General features: G+C 40.9%; 1 protein-coding gene across 8 annotated transcripts in view; it reads right to left on the bottom strand.

The window, feature by feature from the left end:
• Window positions 1–23,037, bottom strand: part of LOC135100582 (probable serine/threonine-protein kinase tsuA) — a 119,114-nt gene that overhangs the window by 75,869 nt on the left and 20,208 nt on the right. For 7 of the 8 annotated variants that reach the window (XM_064003613.1, XM_064003614.1, XM_064003611.1 and 4 more), the window contains exon 2: window positions 4,646–4,746. In XM_064003613.1, coding sequence (XP_063859683.1) covers window positions 4,646–4,746 — 101 coding nt within the window. The remainder of the gene's footprint in view (window positions 1–4,645; window positions 4,747–23,037) is intronic. The other variant, XM_064003616.1, reaches the window with a different exon arrangement.

Here is a 23,037-nt window from a genome sequence, read left to right on the forward strand (position 1 = left end):
CCCTTCCTTCGGCGAACTACGTGTATGAAGTGACGAGTTTCAAGATATATTCAGAACTAAACTTTCTGGACGCATTAACATTTAGGAGGTATTCTTCCTCCCTCCAACTTTTTCCCCATTATTTTTTGTGCCTTTTACCGGCCACTTTCATATATATATAAATAAATAAACTAGTAGAATAAAAAAATAAATGCTACTCACGATTCATTATTAGCATCGATAAGTTTATGGAAAGTTTATAGATTTTTTGCAAATCTCTTTAATTTCGCTGTGGTAGAATGGAAAAAAAAAGGTTAAAAAGAAAATTACTAGTGCAATGCGAGAGGTGAAGATTAGAACGGACAAGTGCATCATATTTCTGTATCGTTTTCTCAGGAATGACAAAGAAAACGGAAGATGTCTGCTAACCAACATAGCACAAAATAACCTCCATTCTCTTTCTCCCTCTCTCACACAGTGTACTCTTCGTCAGCCTCCCTCTTGCATAACAAACAGAGGCAACCATCCTCCTTGCAGCTGATAAGTTAGAGGAAATGAAGGTAGAAAAGATAATGTAATAAAAACAATACTTTACGAAGGTGTGTGTCCGTCTTCTCGTGAGCGCGTGGAGGCGGTACAAAGCTCTCTTGGGTCCCTTACTTCGTACATCCAAAATAACAATACTCATACCGCCTTGCAGAGACCCAGAGAGAGAGAGAGAGAGAGAGAGAGAGAGAGAGAGAGAGAGAGAGAGAGAGAGAGAGAGAACGGGGCAAGAGTAGAGAACATGCAGAGAAAGAAAAAAAAAACAAGAAAAAGGAGTAAAACACAAAATAAGACGAGAGAGAGAGAGAGAGAGAGAGAGAGAGAGAGAGAGAGAGAGAGAGAGAGAGAGAGAGAGAGAGAGAGAGAGAGACGCACTTATGAATAATGCAACAGTGTTTTCTGCGGCCCGCCATGCACAGAGAGAGAACGCTATTGTGGTCCACCCTCGCCTTTCATTAGCACCGTAATTACCCGCGTTAGCCCCCAGCCCGAGAAACACACCGCACCGCCTTGGTCTGCACTTGACTCGCGACTCTTAGAGGGCAGTCCTTAGGCGTCACTGGTAGAGGTTTGCATTAGTGGCAGGAAGATTGATTGGTGATGTTAATAAATGTAGATGGATGATTGGGTAGGAAAAAAATCATCATAATTTCTGTCCTTTTTACCATTGTTGTTGTTATTATTATTATTATTATTATTATTATTATTATTATTATTATTATTATTATTATTATTATTATCGCCGTCATCATTATTATCACTATTTTTTTCCTACATTTCACGAGTGTGGTACGCTGAAATCTTATCACACACACACACACACAGAGAGAGAGAGAGAGAGAGAGAGAGAGAGAGAGAGAGAGAGAGAGAGAGAGAGAGAGAGAGAGAGAGAGAGAGAGAGAGAGAGAGAGAGAGAGAGAGAGAGAGAGAGAGAGAGAGAGAGAGAGAGAGAGAGAGAGATTCAGGTAAGAAGACTGAGAAAATGAATACATTATAAGATAAGCAGATTAATTAACAAATGATAAGCAAATTTTGATAATCCAATAACAAAAAAATATATATTTATACGTATGAGACGTATCCCCCCCCCGCCCTCTCTCTCTCTCTCTCTCTCTCTCTCTCGTACCCACACTCATCATGCTGCGGGTGTGTGCTGCAGGGAGGCTCATCTGACCGACCATCCATGCTCGGAGTGGTCGCCTCTCCTCGGGTGGGTCCTCAGTGACTGTCCTTGTACTTCGGGGAGCATTCACGGTACACGACACGACCCAACAGGACTCTTTGTGTTCTCGTCCTTGCGGTAACATCTTTTAAGCGGCCTTCCTCCCCCGGGCATCGCTTTGTTACTGGGGTCTTGGGTCATTGCGACTCCTCAAGCCTCTTGTGGCGCAATGCCTGCTTGTGCCGCGTCCATGTTTTGAGCTCAAGGCCCGCTAAACACATAAACCAATGACTAATAATGAGTTAGATTTTGAGTTATCTATTGATTAAAGTTTTTAATAAAGGCTTTCTCGATAATTGAAGCTTTACCTAGCCTTATATTTCAAGCGTGAAAAAGGTCAAGGCTAGAGGAGGAGTGTCGGTGCCGTCAACGAGGCTTCACAGCAGACAAAGGTTTCTATAGATCCACGAGGGAGAAAACGAGGGACGGACGAAAGGACAGAAAAATTAGACTGCTCACCCCTTCCGGAAAAAAAGCGCTGGGGAGGCGGAAAGGGGGGATCAAGCATTATCTTAATGGCTGGGGAGTCCCAATGCTGCCCTTTAGAAAAATATAAATCGTTGGGAGAAGAAAAGATGGAGGAAGGCTACAGAGGTTGCTAGGTGAGACTGCGCCGAGGCTACACACCAGCCACCTGCCAGACAGACACGCCAGCACCTGAAGGCTTCACCTCTGCAGCGTCGAGCCTAGAAGTGATGTTTTTCTTCTGTTCACATGTTACTTATTGGTATTACAGAGGTTATCTAGAACTGGTGCTGAGGATGCGGTCACACACACACAGTAGCCACCGTCAGTCAGACACGCCAGCACATAAAGACCTCACCCCAGCACCCCGCGCTCCGAAGTGGTGTTGTATTCTGTTTACATATCACTTACTGGCATTGCATCCTTGCCAAGCAGTGGGAGCTTTTATCAGAGATAGCGTTTGTGATCTCCATCCTTTGTTCGTGAGGAAAGCTGATGAAAATCCAATTGAGTAATCGTGTTATCAATCGTTGTATGTTTCCAGACAATAAAACGTCCTTGTAAACCGTTTTTGTCAGGATAATTGCATTTTCATATTTGTTCCACAGTTTGTCGGACCGTCATCTCCGCGCCAGCATCCGCCCACCAAGAGAGCCACCTCCTTCAGCCCGCCCACGTACACACCCATCTCGTCTCGTTCATCTCACCCACCTAATCACCCACCTCCTCCATCCCACCTACATAAACGCCCACATCGTCCTTCCTGCCCACCAAAACAGCCACCTCCTCCATTCACCCACTTCGTCTGTCCCGCCCACATAGGTATCCACCTTGTCCCGTCCATTCCACCCACCTAATCATCCACCTTCTCCATCCCACGCACCTAAAGCCCCCTGCACGTTCCGCCCAGCCTGTGCACCTAAACACTCACCCGTTATCCAATCCCGCCCACCTAAACATATACACGCGTCGTCCATCCCACCCACCTAAACACCAGCCTCCCCCTTCCCGCCCACGGTTGCACTTCAGAGTGACGAAGGGCTTTGGGAAATGACCGCTGGGAAACACTTATTTCCGGGTCTCAGATTTCTGACAGTTTACATTAAATTCAGTGACATTTGTAGGTGACATTATACATTTAAATTTCAAGTGGTGGTGGTTCTTGAAGCTCTCGCTCCCCGCACGTCAGCTTGGGACGCGCCGCCATTCATCACTGTCCTGGGGGCGCGTTCATCAACTCGTCTCAAAATTCGCCAAATGGAAAGATAAGGAAACTAAAACAAAATTAAGATGAATTAGAGATATATTTCTGCTGCTATTTTCACACACACACGAACACTTTCCTTGCCTTCGTTCTTTATGTTATCATTTTTCTTTTGGCGGTGCGGTCACCAGCTCGTCTCAAAATTAGGTAATTGGAAAGATGGCAAACTAAACCCCAAAAAATTGAGATAAAATAGAAACATATTTCACCTGGTATTTTCACACGCAATTCCTATGCCTTCATTGCATATGTTCTCGTTCTTGTTTTTTTTTATGATCTTATCTTACAGTACTGTCTAATGTTTTTATGGTCGGAAAGACAAATACATGCAAGAGAGGCATCTGATAATACAACTTAGCAATGTACAATTACCACACACTATACGAATAAAGGAAACGCACAGTAAGGAAGATAAAACATCAGACCTTAATATTTCTAATGAATTCACGCATTCAGTTAGCGGCAACAGTCCTTAAGACTCTGCCAAAGTTCACTACAGCTAACAAAAATATTCACTGCGGACAAACCCAAAGGACCTCAACATGTTCTATTCACACGGTTAGTTTTGCGAGAAGGAAGAGCCAACCGTAATGAAAGAATTAAGAAAAACCCAGCAAACGAAAATGTACCCTAAAAACAGACCCAAAAGACCTCGACATCTTCTATTCCGACGGTTAGTTTCGAGAAAAGACAGCCAAACGCGATGTAGGAATAAAGAAAACAAAGTACGGTACAGATACAGACGTTGCAGGAAGTGGAATTTCCTCCTGTACTTAAGCCTACTGTGCTTCGTGTCTTGCCTCAATCTTAATTCCTCTAATCTGCTGACAGTCTCCTTACAAAACCTGATCACTGATATATTGTGATAGATACGCTACCCTGTACACTCCAGTCTTCTTATCAAAATACGGCACACTCTATACCAGAGATTTCGTTCTCCAAACAATATTCTTAGCAGATTATAGGACTTAAGAGAAAGGGAATAACAGTATACACATTGGAAGAGAGTACATTAAGTTATTCGACTCATAACTGTACTAAAATCTTGAAGGATTGAGACAAAAACCAATTACCCCTAATGAACAAGCGAGTGTAGAGGGAAGATGACCGGAATAGATTTTCTGATAGACGAAAGTAGCTACTGAGGGTGAGGTTGCTGGTGTACTCACTTGGGCAGCGGCTCCCTGGTGTTGTTGAGGACCTGCTGCTCACCCGGTGGCGGTTCCCGAGGCGACTGGTCCGTGCTGAGCCAGATCTGAAGGCGAGGGACCTGACGAGGTGAGCATGAAGCACGTTAGGACAGCACACACATCACTAGCAACACACACACACACACACACACACACACACACACACACACACGAGTTGTTATAAAGGTTATTTTGTTTGGATGGGCAAAGGATGATGATCTGAAGAGCAATACTGCAGTGATGGAAAGGGAAAAATGAGAGAGAGAGAGAGAGAGAGAGAGAGAGAGAGAGAGAGAGAGAGAGAGAGAGAGAGAGAGAGAGAGAGAGAGAGAGAGAGAGAGAGAGAGAGGGAGACGGAAAACAAAAATGATGGATATAGTAAATCCTCTTTCCTTCCCTTTCCTTTCCTTCTTCCCTAACCACTTCCTCCCAGCCCACGGACACACACACACACACACACACACACACACACACACATCCCTAGAGCCCTTCAGCGCTGCATGCAGTTGGGATGCCGTGAAAGCTGTCCCCACCTCTGAATACTTCGAAACTGCTACTGTCTGCACTTCTCACTCTGTTTACCGGTGCATTATTAAGACCGAAGAATTAACGTGTACATAATGCACAGCTCGACCTTGAACCTTCACTGTGAGGAGCGAGAGACAAGACTAAGCTTTTTCTGAAGGCCTACACAGGAGTGAAATAATGAAGACTGAATCTGTGTTGATGCTGCGACCTTCTTGAAAGTGGTAGCGCTGAGTGTGGTGGTGACTGGGTAGGGATAGGAAGGAAGGGCGCTGAAAGGCTAGGGATGGGATGGCATGGGAAGGGATGGAATAGGAAAGGAAGTGAATGATGGAAGAGGAAGGGAGAAAGAGAAGAAAAGCGTAGAGAAGAGAAGAGTAGGATGAGATGGCAAGGGAGAAAAGAATGTAAATAATGGAAGGTGAAAGAATGGAAGAGATGTGAAGGGAAGGGAAGGGAAAAGAAAGGAAACGATGAAAAGGGAAAGGGAGGAAGGGGAATGAAAGAAAGGATAGGAAGGAAAAGGAAGGTATGCAGGGAAGGAATATCAAAGAAAAGGAAGAGAAGCCAAGGGGAATGAAGGGAAAGATAGACGGGATAGGAGAAGAAGAAAAAAATAAGGAAGGTAAGAGAGACTAAGAAAGTGGAGGGCTGGAAAAGAATGCTGGGGGGCTTAAAGGTTAAATATGAAACGGAGGAAAGTGAAAAGAAGATGAGAAACCACTGCAGGAAGTAATAAGGGCAAGATGAGGACATGAGGAAAATTAAATGCTCTCACTGGAAACACGACGCCAGAAATTGGAGAAATGAAAGATACGCAGTGAGTGAAGGAGATAAACAGGAAAAAAAAAAAAAACTCAGAAGCAATAACAAAAAAAAAAAAACGAATACAAAACATCAAGAAAAACAAAGAAGAAAGAAAACGCATTATACTTTCAGATGTGAAGAAAGACAACTAAGAAGACAAACTTTTTGAATTCTGCTGATATCTGCCTTTGTCTGTCTGTCTGTCTGTCTGTCTCTGTCTGTCTGTCTGTCTGTCTGTCTGTCTGTCTGTCTGTCTGTCCCTCTGTCCCTCTCTCTCTCTCTCTCTCTCTCTCTCTCTCTCTCTCTCTCTCTCTCTCTCTCTCTCTCTCTCTCTCTCTCTCTCTCTCTCTCTCTCTCTCTCTCTCTGTCCATAACTACCTTAGCCATTATTTCCCTTCCAGGAACACCACAGAGAAGCATTGTGTTCCTCGCTCCTCAGAAAGACCCACGTCCCTTAGTTTGTTAGTGGAAACTACAAACTTAAAACATTCCAAGACAATACCAAAATAAGGAAAATTCATAAGTCAATTGTGACTCTACCTACCCCCCAAAAATAGAAAAAAAAAGATACTTTAAAACACTAGTACAGTATAGGCTTTGCTAATAACATGGGTGATTTCACGTAAATGTTCAGAAAAAAAAATGTTATTTGAAACCAACAACACACTGATTTTAATTAAGTATAAGTTTCCGGAGCAAGACAACCATGTCATTGTATTCTGAAGGCCGCGTCTCCTTTACCTAAATACACTCACGGGAAGAAACAAGGCAACCAAACCTCTGTACTCCGAAGGCCGCGTCCCTTACACACTGGCGGGGAGAAACAAGACAAAAGAGAAACTGTATTCTGAAAGGCACGTCCCCTATACATACACTGACGGGAGAAAACAAGTAAACAAAGTCATTGCATTCTGAAGGCCGTGTCCCCTACACACTGACGGGGAGAAACAAGGTAACCAAACCTCGTTATTCTGAAAGGCACGTCCCCTCTACACTGGCGGGGAGGAAAAGTTACTCGCTCATTCTTCACGTGTTGGTGCAGACAGACGCTTTAATCTTCTTGCCACTGCGTCCCATCCATTAAAGGAAGAAAGCGTCTTACAGCTTTTCTTACGTCCCTTCTATCCTCCATCTCTCTTACTTGAAAAAAAAAGCATAACAAACTCGAGTCCCATTCATTAAAAAAAGAAGGTGTTTTGAAGCTTTTCTTATCCTTGCCTCCCTCATATTCTTTTACCCCCTTACCCATGAAAAACACTATACTCTTTGGTTTCTTTGCCCTCTCATTGCAAGATATACGCTGCTTCACCCGTACCATCTATTACACCACCTGTCACTCTAGAATAAGTAATATAGCATAAGTAAAAAAAGCAAGTGGGGTTGTGGTGTTGGTAATCCATAAGATGAAGCAGCAGATTTTTATTTCTCTTGCTTTATTCTGTGTATTATCATCACTAGTCCCACTCATTAGTAATACAGTTTGTCTAATTAATTTCTCCATTCTTTACTTTCTAGAGGGAGAGTCTAGTATTTGTCCTCCTCCACCAGCCTACCCAGTGTTTTCATTAGGCCTTACTGTTCGCAGATCCGATGTTGATAATGAGACTGTGTTGGTTAGTGATTATAACGAGAATTCATAGCCAAATCTCGCTCTTCCCCGGCCTCCTCCGCCCGCTGAGAACTTCCAAAGACCTCATTGTTAGACCCTGATAATGCCTAACTAGTGGGACTCAGCCGTTAATGATCACCTTCTACACATATGCAACACACCACAATTGAGTCTACAGCTACACTTATGCCGAGGTTAGACTTCTCAACTTATCTGCAGGAGTTGAGAGATCACAAGTCAACCTTACATAATTTTCCCTATCCCTGCTGTCTGTTGGTTTAATAACGATGGTCTTGATAAGTACAGTAGTTTACAATGAAGCAGACAAGAGGGAAACTTGACAACTACTCACAACAACCTACAGAGAGAGGTCCAAAGTTCCACAGGGCATGTCATAAGAGCGTGAGTGTGTCCCAGCGCAAGGGGAGCGTCGCCAGTATTACCACAAGGGTCGATACTACTCCCTGCGGGGTATTAGTAAAAGTAATGATGCCTCGTTACGACAAATTCCTCCTTTTCAACGCAAGGAAAGTCAAGCTCCCTTATTAGTGTTGAGTCAAGGACAGCCTTTTGACAGTCCCTTCAGGTACAATGGTGCGTGATAGACAGACTGACAGACACAAGGACAAGCAGATAGACAGACGGGCAAACACGAAACCATAACAGGAAACCCAGTGGCATTAGTAAGTCTGTCAATTCACCTAGCCAAATGCCTCCCTGTCTCCCCTCTAACTGTTCCGGCGAGAGAAGTCCCACAGGGTCCCCAGAGAGCGTCGATTCCTGGCCGCCAGACTCTCGCCACTGCTTCATGTGTCAGATGAATGAGAAAATATCTCGTCACTTTTGTTCTTGAGGGAATAAATAGACAATAAACAAAGTGATATGCAGAGGCTGCTTTATGAGAGAGGCAGGCAAATGGGAAAGTACCCTATCACTTTTTTTGTGGATTTTACTTATAAATACAAGAATGATGATAATAATAATGAGAGAGAGAGAGAGAGAGAGAGAGAGAGAGAGAGAGAGAGAGAGAGAGAGAGAGAGAGAGAGAGAGAGAGAGAGAGAGAGAGAGAGAGAGAGAGAGAGAGAGTTGTGCGTGTCTGTACCCAGCGGATATAAAGGAAAAAAAAATTGAGGACCATCTCGGTATCTTTCTTCTCTGATCCTCGAGACACCTGAGGCAACACACACACACACACACACACACACACACACACACACACACACACACACACACACACACACACACACACACACACACATACACACACAAACACATGTATCCACCTTACTTGGTTTACCACGGGACGCAATAACATGCCTGAAATGCTCAGTTAATTTTTAATCTATAATTTTATCTCCCCCACGAAATACTTAAGAGTGTTTCCCGAGAATTGGATCAAAGAAAACTTTTTTCCATAAGATCAGAAGCGTTTCCTTTGAAGTGAGCGTAAGGAAACTATTTCCCCGAATTAAGTGAGTAAGGGTCTTGAGGGAAACATTTATACTCATGAATTTTTGATGTTGAGTTTCCGTGAGTTTCTCTGTGATGCGATTCCAAAAAGGTAAGGATAATACAGTTGATATGTAAGTGCACACTATAATGAATCGTATACCAAGATTAAGTCATTACTATTTTCCTGTATTAGTATTCTTCAAAAACCATCTACTTTACTATCAATCACTGCTTTCTAACTCATTCATGTAAAATATGTAGACTTTCATGAACTAAGGATAACTGTTTGTCTGTTTTTACTAAACTCTAGATTATGACTATAGAATGACCTTTCGTTTCTCCTTTTGTGGAATATGTTTCTTAGTTTGGATGATAGGCCTCACTAACACAGTTATTTAAGATAGGATGAAGCAAAAAAAGCAAAGTACTCGTCTCGTCAAATCCCTTCTTTAAATTATTATACTTGTTATCCAGAAATACGGCTTAATATTACTTCATTTTCTTATCTTCCACCGTTAAGTCTATTGTCACCATTCTGAGCTTATTGACTGCCCGTCTCGTATCTCCACTTCTAGCAATATTGATGCGAAAAGCCAATATATTAACTCCCATCTCTTTCCTATTCACCTTGCTGACGCGGGACTTGATTATCTTCATCCCATTCGCTGGTAAACTCTTCTGCCTCAGGTAACTCCATTTCGTACACGAGTATCAAGGCACTTTGGGGATTAAATCGCCCATAACCCTTACGAAACTCATTGACTGCTTTCAAGAGAACGACAACTGGTAATGTCCTTCGATTATGTGATTTTATCCTCTGTCTTATCTCATTACGTAAAAAAGGTAATGTGTCTCTAGATTCTTCAATTATAATCATGAGGCATTCTTCTATTTTTTCTTCTCTTTTTCAATTCTCTTATGTTAAAAATGCCAATGTATTATTCAGTCACCATGAACCTTGAACTCAGTGAAAATGAACCACCATTAAGGCTCCAATCCCCACCCGTCTGTCTGTCTGTCTGTTGTAGTGATGGTGTCTCGTGTTAATTCACTTGTCAACCGGTTCGCAGCTTTCCTCACACCGCTCAGACAAAGCCGCGTCTAGGAGTTGCTGCGTGACCACTCACTAAATCGCTAACGAGGTATTGCCAATTTCGCTGAAAGCCCCCCATGGCCTCCAGCAAACACACACCGTCTGCCCATCCCGTCTGACTCACTCACACCGTCTGGCAAACCCTTTCCACTGACCCACTTCCACACAGCGCGTCCGTATGACCTCCCATCCCTCTCAGGACCATACAATCTAGCGACCAGCCCGCGCCCCTCACTCCACAGACCCATTCTCGCCTGACCCACTTCCCGAGCCCCTCACCGCTGCCTGCCGCCAACACCTCAAGCCAAATGTCCTCGCTTAAGGTTTTAATGTTTGTTATGGTTTCAAGCACTGGCCAATAACTTCGTGGTGCTAAGGGTGTTACAGTGAAGATTGTGGCATATAAATAACTTGAAGCTTGAGTATGAAGATATTAGTGCTAGATGTTTGCCACGTGAAAAGCACTGAAGTTTGCATGTGGAAATGTGTGTAAGATTTGTCAAGAAATGTTTATAGAGGATGAATAATTAAAGCTTGGGTACAGAGGAGTGAGAGTTGACGTATAAATGGTTCAGATGCGGGAGTGTAAGAAACTGACGGTCCTTTTTAGCTATCCTGAAAAGTTTTGTCTTCTTTTGTATATGATCACTTGTTCGCATATTGCTTTGATCTTAATCATTCATTTTGCATTTTTTCTAGGTTATCAGCGCACACTTGAGTCAATATTTTTTAGTTCCTCTAATGTGTCTTATAGTGCTTTTATTCTTATACCATTCAATACCTTGAGGATTCTACATACATTGCAAATAATTTTCATACAAATTATATGTTAGCTGTACTCCATTTTTAATGAATAAGGCAACTGATCTATGTTGTACTTCTACTGCTTATTTATTTATTTATTTTCTACTTATTTTTATATTTTTTATCTTTTTTTACGAATAAGCGAAATGACGTCTAACAAATCTTAGGAAATCCACTCCTCAGGTCACCACCATTGCATTTCAGTTCTGCGTTTCGATCCTGCCTGGTGGGCGACGACAATACATAGCTCAGGATGTGCCTCGCTGACTCTATTCTGTGATCCCATACAGTGCAGGATGAACTAGACCAGGGTCACGTGATGCACGGTGAAAGATTACAGGATTACCAAAACCAGGAGGAGCAAAGCCAGATTGAGCCACAGGAGTAGGAAAAAAAGAATACAAAAAAAAAAAAAAAACACAGGAGTAAAAAAAAAAAAATCAGTCACATCATCACTAGAAAAATGACGGAAGATTGAAAACAGCAACAAGAAAATAATGGATATATATATATATATATATATATATATATATATATATTATATATATATATATATATATATATATATATATATATATATATATATATATATATATATATATATATATATATATATATATATATATATATATATATATATATATATAATATATATAAAAAACACATGAATGACAGCCAAAGGAAAAAAAATAAACGAGAGTTGGTATGAGAGGAATAAAAATAAAAAAAAATGAAAAAAGCGAATAAGAACAACGAATCACAACCTTGCTGGTATATATATATATATATATATATATATATATATATATATATATATATATATATATATATATATATATATATATATATATATATATATATATATATAGAGAGAGAGAGAGAGAGAGAGAGAGAGAGAGAGAGAGAGAGAGAGAGAAAACGATAACGAAGAAAAAGAGAAAAAGGTGAACAAGATGTTATTTCACATATATAAAGAAAAAATAAGCGAGTCACGTCATCAGAAAATAGAGAAGAAAAAAAGAACAACAATAACAAAAAAAAAAAAAATGAACTACACATGAAATATTGCCAAAGGGAGGGAGAGAAAAATGTAAACGAGGCTTGTTACCGTTGTTGTCACGCCTGAGTTAACCTTGGCGTACACAGACTCACTAATTGGTGTGTCTGGGCGAGGATTCAATCGGTCACGGCTCGGGTTTACGCTGATGCACTTTAAAACTTACTAAAGCCCGCCGTCTGGGAGTGTGCGGCTTTAGGGCTTAGCGGCTTTACGGCGAGGTGGTGCTCGTTCTCTCTCTCTTTCTCTCTCTCTCTCTTTTTCTCTCTCTCTCTCTCTCTCTCTCTCTCTCTCTCTCTCTCTCTCTCTCTCTCTCTCTCTCTGTCTATTCAACTATCTATCTATCCATCTATTTTATCTTTCTATTTGTATTTTTCTTTCCCTTATGGTTTTGTTAAATATGGTAGATAAACCACGAAAATGTTCTTTACAGCTTGGCAATTCTCTCTCTCTCTCTCTCTCTCTCTCTCTCTCTCTCTCTCTCTCTCTCCTCTCTCTCTCTCTCTGTCTCTCTCTCTCTCTCTCTGCTAACTGTATCGTTGAGCGTTTAATAACCTCCATTTCTCGTACATTTCGGAAAATTGACCTGAAGGTGAGGTGCCATTTCGAGCGTTCAAGTTCATAATCGCCACTCTATTCGTGGCGGAGCGGCGACCACCACCACCACCACCACCACTACCTTGAACCCGTATTCAGACACCCTTTGCTCTCTCACCACCACTATTTTCAAAGGCCACATAGGTGATTAGGGGGTTCTCAAGACTGTTTTTCCTGTTAATAATGTAATAATCTTGTAAATCTGTCAGTAGAACCGTAAAAAAACACTGTTAAATACCCATTTCACTTCAACTAGAGCCTTTTGAAAGTAGTCGAGGTGCGGCCAGTAAAGTTTCAGAATATGGTCTTTGGAACTGACGGTGCTGCCTTGCCTCCGCCCTCTAGGATTAGGTTGGAGCTGAAACTAGTGTTAGTCTCTTGGTTAGGTTAATAATTCGCTCCTGTTAATATAAAAAGAATATCGAAGAGGAAGGCATGTAAAGGAGACGTTTTAAAATAGATGCCTTAATTCCATCTCTCTATAGCTAGTCTGAAGGCGAAATTAAGGTAAAAATGGCAACCAAGGACTGAGATATCTAAAGAATAAAATTTTCTGGCTCGAAAACCACTGAGAACAAAAGACGGGTGCTGTAATTGCCATGGTTAGCAGCGTCTCCTTAGCTTCTCTTACAGCCCGCTGCCGCTACCATGGTCAAGGTCTGAGGGAGTTGCAGTCACTGGTGGCGTACATGCAACAGTCGACCAATGAAAGAAAACGGGGTAAAGAAAACAGACAAGCGCGATCTATCTTTGGCATGTTTATCTATTTCTTTTCTCCTCTTTCTCCTGTTCGTCCTTCTCATCCTCCGTTTCCCAGTTTAAAACAATCTGTGTTCAATTTACAGTTCTTTATCGGAATACACATTTTTTTTTCTTGTCTATGGAAGAAATAAATAATTACCTGAACATTCTCCTATCTCGAAAAAAAAAAATCATATTCAGCCTCGTTTAATGGAACACTCATTTTTTTTTTCGGCCTTTATATCTATAGAGGAACAAATAAAAGCCAGAATACCTCTCATCTCAAAACAAAAGACAAATTCGTCATTATATTCAGCCTCGTACGTTCCATCCACTGCAGGACAAAGGTTTCCTCACACAATCATCTCAACCCATCGCTTCCAACTGGTTTCTAATGTCCAATAGGTCTGTTGCTGCTGTTTGACCTTATTCCGCATCCAGGGCAAAGTTGGTTATAATGACAAAGACTATAACAGGATACCCGCGTTCACTCAAGTAGCTCTAAAACAAGAACGGGAGAACGAGGAAGTGAGCTGCCTGTACACCGCTTGCTATATACTCGCACTCGTCCTAGTTCCAAATTTCACCCGTGGAATGATGCCAGGAAACTCTCAAGCCTCAAAGATTCTCACCGTGACTTTTCCAGGATCTTTGCGGCGGCATCAAAGAACACTCGTGCGTCTGTACTGACCCGGAAAGCTGAGCAGAAAAATGTGAGAAATAGAAGGAAGCTCAACTTTTCCTCTTTCATCTCGACCCTCCCTTCCTTCCTCCCTTCCTTCCTCCCTTCCTTCCTCCTCCACATGCGAGTGATGGGCAGCGGCGCGTGTATGAGACAATCTGAGACGAGAACCCCAGTCCACAAAGCAGGGGAGAGGAGTGTGGGGGACCAAAGACCGGCTCAGCCATGCACGCCACACACTGTCTATTAGAGGGACCTCAGCCATGTTGGGAGGTCTGGTGAGGTCATGATAGACACGGGATTAGATGCGTGATGCAAGAATGAAGATGAAACACACCAGGAGAGTCTAGATTGCTGAGATTCATATGTGTGTGTGTGATTGTAAGGCATAATTATTTCCGAGGGTATAAAGTTAGTGCTTCTCGTTTAATTTAGTTATTTTGTATTGGGTGTTGTTACTTTAGTTAGAGATATTTGATAACATTTAAGGTTGGTTATAGTTTACGCCCAGGTTTTAGTGGATCATAAATATATTTTTTTTTTCACATATTGCCATATTCTTCATGCTTTATTAGTTCATGAGGTTGTAATTAATAAATATCTACCTACCTATCTATCTATCTATCTATCTATCTATAAGTGTGTGTGTGTGTGTGTGTGTGTGTGTGTGTGTGTGTGTGTGTGTGTGTGTGTGTGTGTGTGTGTGTGTGTGTTTGTGTGTGTGTGTGTGTGTGTGTTTTATGTATTCCGATCACTACATTGAGACTTCTTGAACTGGAAGTAACTGAAATTGACTCGAATACGAGTTGGTGTTCCTATCGCTTCCACGTATATATTCTCTCTCTCTCTCTCTCTCTCTCTCTCTCTCTCTCTCTCTCTCTCTCTCTCTCTCTCTCTGCTTCTGGAATTTCGTTCAAAATTTTATAATCTTCTAGGCATTTCCACGCCTTAATTCGAAAACGTGGAAGTATTCATGTGGTCTTAAAAATATTATTATTATTATTATTATTATTATTATTATTATTATTATTATTATTATTATTATTATTATTATCGTTATCCTCATTATTATTAACCTTATTATTATAATTATAATTATAAATATAATTATTATTATCACTATTATTATTGTCAGAAATTAAGACAAACTGGAAGGTATAAGAGGATACCTCGAAAATTATTATTTCATTTTGAGGAGGAAGAAGAAAACAAGGTAATAGAAGGAGGAGGAAGAGCAGAAAGAATATAAGAATGAGGAGATGGAGGAGGAGGAGGAGAGTAATGAGAATGAAAATGAGGAGGAGGAGGAGGAGGAGGAGGAGGAGGTGAAAGGTACACAGTGGTAGTGATAGCAATCTGAGTGAAATTAACTCTCTCTCTCTCTCTCTCTCTCTCTCTCTCTCTCTCTCTCTCTCTCTCTCTCTCTCTCTCTCTCTCTCTCTCTCTCTCTCTCTCTCTCTCTCTCTTTGCAGACTGATATAGAAGGGAGGCAATTCCAGGCAATAAAAGGCTATGCATGGAACACGTAAGTAGGAAATGAAGAAAATGTATTTATATGTGTATTGTGACTCCAGACGAAAATCAAGACAATTCCAGAGATGACAACGAAGGCAGCTATTTATTTATTTATTTATTTATTCATTTATTTATTTATTTATTTAGTTAGTTAGTTAGTTACTGGCTGAAAGAGAGAGAGAGAGAGAGAGAGAGAGAGAGAGAGAGAGAGAGAGAGAGAGAGAGAGAGAGAGAGAGAGAGAGAGAGGTGGAGGAGGAGGAGGAACAGGAGTCACACAAAAGAACACAAATGAGTAAGAGGAGGATATTGAGGCTGAGGAAAATGACATTATTAATATATTCTCAGATGCAAGACCGCTGGCTGACCTCAAACAAGAATACAATACAACGTAACCCAATACTACCCAGCCCACGCCTCTCTCTTCCCCTTCCCACTCAGCCTCCCACCGCGTCAAGGGTCCAAAGTTGAGGAGCAGAGGGAAGAGACGAAGAAAACGGAGTGTTTCCAACTAACGCATGAACTAACCTAATGTACTAGACAAACTCCACAGTACTCAGGGTGCCTCGTGTTTTCGTTTTCTTTACTCGTGCCACTTAAAACTTTCGCCTCGAGTTGGGAGCATCAGTTTGACACAGGAGCAAAAACTACGTTGATTTTTTTTACGCTCTTGCTGCGTGTTTGTGTAGTTGTGTATTGTGGGTCTTCTGTTGTCCGATTCTTTTGTTTTTTCTTGTCTGATCGTATGGAAAAGTTAGATGAAGGATGATTACATAATGTTTTTTTTTCCTGTTACTTTCGTGTCTTCGTAACGTTGCGTGAGCCGTCTTTTTTTTCTTTTTTTTTTTATGTAGGAAGGATACTGGCCAAGGGCAACAAAAATCTAATAAAAAAAAATGCCCACTGAAATGCCAGTCCCATAAAAGGGTCAAAGCAGTGGTCAAAAATTGGTGGATAAGTGTCTTGAAACCTCCCTCTTGAAGGAATTCAAGTCATAGGAAGGTGGAAATACAGAAGAAGGCAGGGAGTTCCAAAGTTTACCAGAGAAAGGGATGAATGATTGAGAATACTGGTTAACTTTTGCGTTAGAGAGGTTTATTTTTCTTGTCTAAGTGTTGAGGTGAGATCTCTTGTAGCAGCAGTAACAACAAAGTGTGGCGTTGTTAACGTATTCAAAGTGTAAAATCTAGATATACTTTTTAACTAAACTTTAAAATTACAAAACGTGGAATCTTTTTTTTTTTTAATTAATTTATTTATTTTTGCCTTGTCCAAACGTGTAGCACAATGAGTTACAATATTAAATAAAACAATTAACAGCGTTATTAAATTACTCAAATTCTAGATAAACCTTTTAGCCACAATGAAATTTACTGCGACTGGAATTCCGATTTTTCCTTGTTTTCTATTTTGTTTTACTCTTCCCTTGCCTAAATGTGCAATAAAATGACTAACATTATTAACAAAAATGAACACCGACATTAAGTCATTCAGGGTGTAAATAAATCCTTCAACTATATTGGTAATTTACTACAGCTGGAATCCTGTTGTTTCTTACCTTGTTTATTCCTTTCTCTGAGAATGTGTGATGATTTGGCTTATAACAACAACAACAACAACAACGACAACGACGACAACAACAACAACAACAACAACAACATCAACAATGACTTACGTTCAATTACTCGATGTTTAGAAAGACTTTTCAACGAACTAGTGGAATCCTGTGCGTTTGTCTTATTTCGAATATTTCTCAAAGTTTACGAGTACAAACTTAATTACAAGATTTTCAAGTAACATTTTCAGCATTAAAACATCGAGAGAGAGAGAGAGAGAGAGAGAGAGAGAGAGAGAGAGAGAGAGAGAGAGAGAGAGAGAGAGAGAGAGAGATCCCCTCTGAGCATCAAGAACCAAGGTACGAAGCGAGGGCCTTGGTGAACTCCCGCCTCCACCTTGACTCAGCTTTCTGGTCACGCTCGGTATTTTTGCAGCAAACCTGAGGCGAGTCAGAGGGAACGGAAAAATTTGGCGTAGAATGAAAGAAAGACAACTATATGGAAATTGTCGATGGAATAAAAGCATTGGTACGTACAGAAAATAAAAAAAAAGTAGCTGGAGAGAGAGAGAGAGAGAGAGGAGAGAGAGAGGAGAGAGAGAGGAGAGGGAGAGGAGGAGAGAGAGAGGAGAGAGAGAGAGAGAGAGAGAGTTATGGATATTGGGGAGGAAACAGAAAATATCAAGCCAGAAATACAGAATAAGATAAATAAACAAGGGAACATCGACAAGCGCATGAATCAAAGAAAAGACTGAATTAACAGGATGAAACAATACATAAGGGATTGATACATAAACAAGAGATAAGAAATAATAGAGAAAAGAGAAAAAAATAACACCATGAAACTAAGCAATGAAAATAAATAATGTAAGATAAACAGATGGACAAAAATAGATATCTGAGAAAGAAAAGGATAAAAAGGAGAGTAAAAAAAAAAAGCAATAAAATAGATAACATAGAGAAAAGAAAACAAAGAAGAAAAGAAAATGGGAAAGTACTATGAACGACTAGAAAAAATTAAAGCAAAATATTAAAGAAGAAAAACAGAAAACAGTAAAACAAGCAAAATAAAAGACAGAGCGAGGACGAACGAGAAATTCACACACAAAAAAAAAAAAAAGAGGAACGAGGAAGCACGACGGATGAACAGAGCCACAAGACAAAGGAGACGACCACAAATCACGGACAAAAGAAAACGGAACGTATTGATACCAAACACAATGACGGGAGGGAAGCGGCGATGCATTGGGCGGCGAGAGGCTGGAGTTGTGGGCGTCTGCTAGTTCTACCTATCTAACCGTACCTTACCTCGAGGGGACACCCACCCACTCTCTCCCGCACCCCGTCCTCCAACACACCCATATGCATACAAACAATATCATACGCCCACTTCTCTCCCAGTGAATCCCATAGAGGCGTGTCAGTAAAGTATTACACAGTATCGGCTGCACCTGGCCGTGATGTTTCCCTGACTGGCCGCCAGGTGTTCGCTGTATAGTTTTCAATATCTGGTGACACATGGGAGTTAGTTACTCTCGATATTTCCAGCAATTTTTTCAACCAGCCTCAGATGTAAGATTTTTTTTTTTATTTCATATCATATACTGAACTCGTTTCATTGATATTTTTTCGGTTTTTGGATAGTATATGTTTTTTGGAGAGTGTAATAGTTTACTTGACTTCTGTCTTCATTTTGCTTTGCTGTTATCTGAGTACATAAGAAAAATAAGAAAATAAGGAAAGCTACAAGAACCCATCAGGCCTACACGTGGCAGCCTCTATAAATAACATTGCTCTCTATATCCAGTATCCACCCATCATCCGCATTCATAAATTTGTCTGATGCCATAAATTACGGACAGACAACTGTGCACTACTACACATTCTTCTCTCTCACACTCGGTATTGACGTGTGTATCGACTTTAGCTAATGCTGTTGCTGCCGCTGCTTGCGAACACAAGTATGCATGTGCTTAAACAGCCACAGTATCGAAGAATCACAACGAAAGCAAATATATCTTCTTTCTTACACCTGGTAGTGACATGTATATTGCCTTTTTACTGCTGTTTGTTGCTTTCTGTTGCCTATGCTTGCAAATATAAAGAGCTATAATATCGAAGAATCAAAACCAAAACAAGTACATATTCTCCTTTCTTACACTTTATGGTACTGACATATATATTGCATTTTACTGCTGCTGCTGCCCTCTGCTGCCTCTGTTTGTAGACACAAGGTATCCGTGGGTTTATACAGGCACAATACCGACGAATCTAAGCGAAAACAAATCCATCACAACACTGCAGCAAATATTGACAATGATGGCAAATAAGGAGAAAAATAATAGTAACAATATCGAAAGGCTGGACGAAAACAAATCTATCACGACACAAAAAACAACGTAAAAAAAGAAAAGTCGTGATCGTAAACAATATTTTCACCCACAGGAGAAAAGAAACAGAAAGGGATAAAAGTACACATATTTCCAGTAATATTGGACTTATTTCATGACATTGCTAAGGACTACACGAAATAAAATATGTCTAGAAACCATCCTCTCTCCTCTCTCCTCTCTCCTCTCCTCTCTCTCCTCTCTCTCTCTCTCTCTCTCTCTCTCTCTCCTCCTCTCTCTCTCTCCCTCTCTCTCTCTCTCTCTCTCTCACCGTCACGTCTCACACGGTCACCAGCAAGTCTGATCCATATGTAATGGACTAGTCAGGCCTCTTACACTCCCTCCCCAGGTACCTGCCGTCCCTTGAAGTGTGAGTTACTGTGTAGTTGCCGAGGGAAAGGGTAAGGAGAGGACCTCGGCCAGCACGTTCCTAGCTCCTCCTATTCCGGTATTACGCAATGGTGACGCTCCGGGCTGACTGATGAAAAATAACTGGACTCTCATGCTTCGTTATTGAGGATATTTGTATGTATGGAAGGAAGGTGAATACGTGAATGTAAATTGATATGAAAAAAAGCTCTCGATGTGATGTACGTTCTTATTCCTTCCATAGAATATTGTACGAATGGAATGATTATATAAAAAGTCTTCAGTTTGTATAGAAAGAAACAAAGAAGCACTCGTGATAACTATATGGAAATAAATAAATACGTGAATGTAAAATTGATATGAAAAATGACTCTTGATGTGTTTTTTTTTAATTCCCTCGGTAGAATATTGTATGAATAGATTGATCATTATATTTTGAAGTCTTCGATTTCTGCTTAAAGAAACACTCATGATTATTAAAGGAATAAAATGATCATTATAAGAAGTCTTTAGCTTATGTATAAAGAAACAGTCATGAATAACTAAAGGAATAGATTGAATATAAAAAAAAATATTCAGTTTGTATATAAAGAAACACTCGTGATATCTGAAAATAAGAAAAAAAAAAAACTCATAACTACCTTTGTTAGCGGGGGAAACATGTAAAGAGAGAGAGAGAAAAAAAAACGGTGAATAGATATGCTATATATATATATAAAAAAAAAAAAACAGATAAAACCTCCGGCCAGGGTAGGACAAGGATGCCATCGTTACGTGCTTCCACTCCACCTGGCCCTTCAGGAGACTCTTGGCGGGGCAGTGAGGCAGGATCCCCCACCACCACCACCACCACAACCACTACTACTACTATTGAGAAGGACGAGGACGAGGAAGAGCAGGAGGAGCAGGAGGAAAGAAGAAAAATGGGCAAAGTAAGTGGCGGGCAAGGAGAAGGACGAGGAGGCGGAGGAGGTCATCTCATCAATACAGAAACTCAAGAACTTCGTAATTTGTGAGCGACGCAGCGGAGTGGCAATGGTGGTGGTGGTGGTGGCGGTGGTTCGGCAGCAAGGGAGGTGTGAAGGAGGACGTTACTGGAGCTGCTGTTGCCTCACTTCTGTTTTAATTGGTGAGTTGCACGAGGAATGGATCGAGTGTTGTTGTTCTCGCTGGTGATGCTGCTGATGTTACAGGCTTGCCCCGTCTGCCGGTTCTATCAGGCAGTAGCTTTCTTGACGTCACAGTTGCGTTTGAGAGGCTCAAGACGAAGAGAAACCATAAGAACATAAGGGATTGACAGTGAATTACCATTAACTTTCTCTAGGATCTACCAGTTCCTTCCGCTCCGAGTTTATTTTGTGCGCGGCCTTTACATGACAAACCCAATGGCCAGTTGATCCTGAGGTGGTGATCACGAACTAAGAAGTACCGGCTTTCAACTTTCAGCGCTGCCACAACACATTAACGATAAGACAGTGCATTGAATCACTTCTTGTCTCCCTCCATCTCACTCCCGTCGCACATAGGGAAGAGTTTCAGCCACCCAGCGAATCTTCTCACACTTGAATGATGTCCTTCTAAGTCTAGTCAGAAAAGAGCTTATGCGTTCATTAGTAGAAAGCATAAATTTGCCTTTCCCACTTCTCTCCTCTCTTTCCCCTCTCTCTCAAGGGAAATGAGCAAGTTATTACGGTGAAGTTGTTGACCTGATAAACACACACCAAGTCTCACTAACTTCCCTCTCATTCGATCTTTTATTGGCAAACTAAACAAGAACAGGAATAAAAAAAAAAATGTCTGTACATCTGAATGCAAATTTCCAAGGACACAGGAAGGAGAAACGTGTCAATAACATTGACCTCTCACCTTCAACCCTGTATCTCCTGTGCTTCCTCCCCTTCCATATATCATCCTTTTCCTCTGTTTCCTCTTTTACTTTTCAGTCTCTCTTTCTCTTTCCATTTCTACGTGTTGTTCCTCTCTCTGTCTCTATTTGGCTGTTTCTCTCTCTTTATCTCCCTCTCTCTCTTTTTGTTTTTTGCCTGTCTGTCTGCCTGTATCTGTCTATTTGTATCTGTCTCTCTCTCTCTCTCTCTCTCTCTCTCTCTCTCTCTCTCTCTCTCTCTCTCTCTCTCTCCCTCTCTCTCTCTCTATATATATATCTCTCTCTCTCTCTCTCCTGTATCATCCACCTCTCGATCTCATTTCTTCTTCCTCCTCCTCCTCCTCCTCCTCCTCCTCCTCCTCCTCCTCCTCCTCCTCCTCCTCCTTTTCTTCTTCTTCTTCTTCTTCTTCTTCTTTTTCTTCTTTTCAATAATCCACTTTCTAATTCTAAAATTCTTTTCACGTACACAGTTTAACATTCTTTCTCATGCATCTTGCAACACGTGAATTTATTGCTGTCAAATATAAACTAGTGCAGTGTGATGTAATGTTACACCTCGTGAGCTTCTTTTTTATTCTTTCTTGTTTTTTTTACTTTTTTCTTATCATTCATCCTTTTTATTGTGAGCGTTTCTATTTGTCATTTTTGTGATATTTTTATTTGTCCTTTTTGTTAATTTTTTTTCATTTGCCTATTTATTATGATTTTTTATTTCGTTTTTTTTTTTGTACTCTTTTTCTTATTCGTCTTTTTTTTTTTTTTTTTTTTTGCGGCGTTGCTTTCTGACTTTGGATCACCTGACGTGTTTGTCTTCGTTAAATGTTCATCTGTGTAATTCAGCCATGTAATTTTCATCCATTTGTCAGGATTTAAAAATGACACGACCGAATCCATATGACCTGAATGGATTCCGACTTTTCTCTCTCTCTCTCTCTCTCTCTCTCTCTCTCTCTCTCTCTCTCTCTCTCTCTCTCTCTCTCACCAACACGTAACAGCAGTAAAAGTTTCGTGAGAGCATTAAGAAAGACACAAACAGGTTTTTCGCGACATTAAAGCAGTGTAACACAACACTGCCTGTGCCAAGACTTAAAATCTGGCTAGGAAAGTGACATACATAGAGGGAAGAGACAAGAATAGGAGTGGTGCCATGCGGCCTTGAGTGTTACGTGACCCTGGGGAATGTTTCAGATACTGACGGAGAGGGCAGGAGTGACGTGACATGGAATTAGGAAAGATGTGTTAGATGAAGCATGGGTGTGTGTTACAGAGTGTGGCTTTAGAAAGTAAGTTG

This window comes from Scylla paramamosain, chromosome 5, assembly GCF_035594125.1.
Source record: "Scylla paramamosain isolate STU-SP2022 chromosome 5, ASM3559412v1, whole genome shotgun sequence".
Taxonomy (NCBI): Eukaryota; Metazoa; Arthropoda; class Malacostraca; order Decapoda; family Portunidae; genus Scylla; species Scylla paramamosain.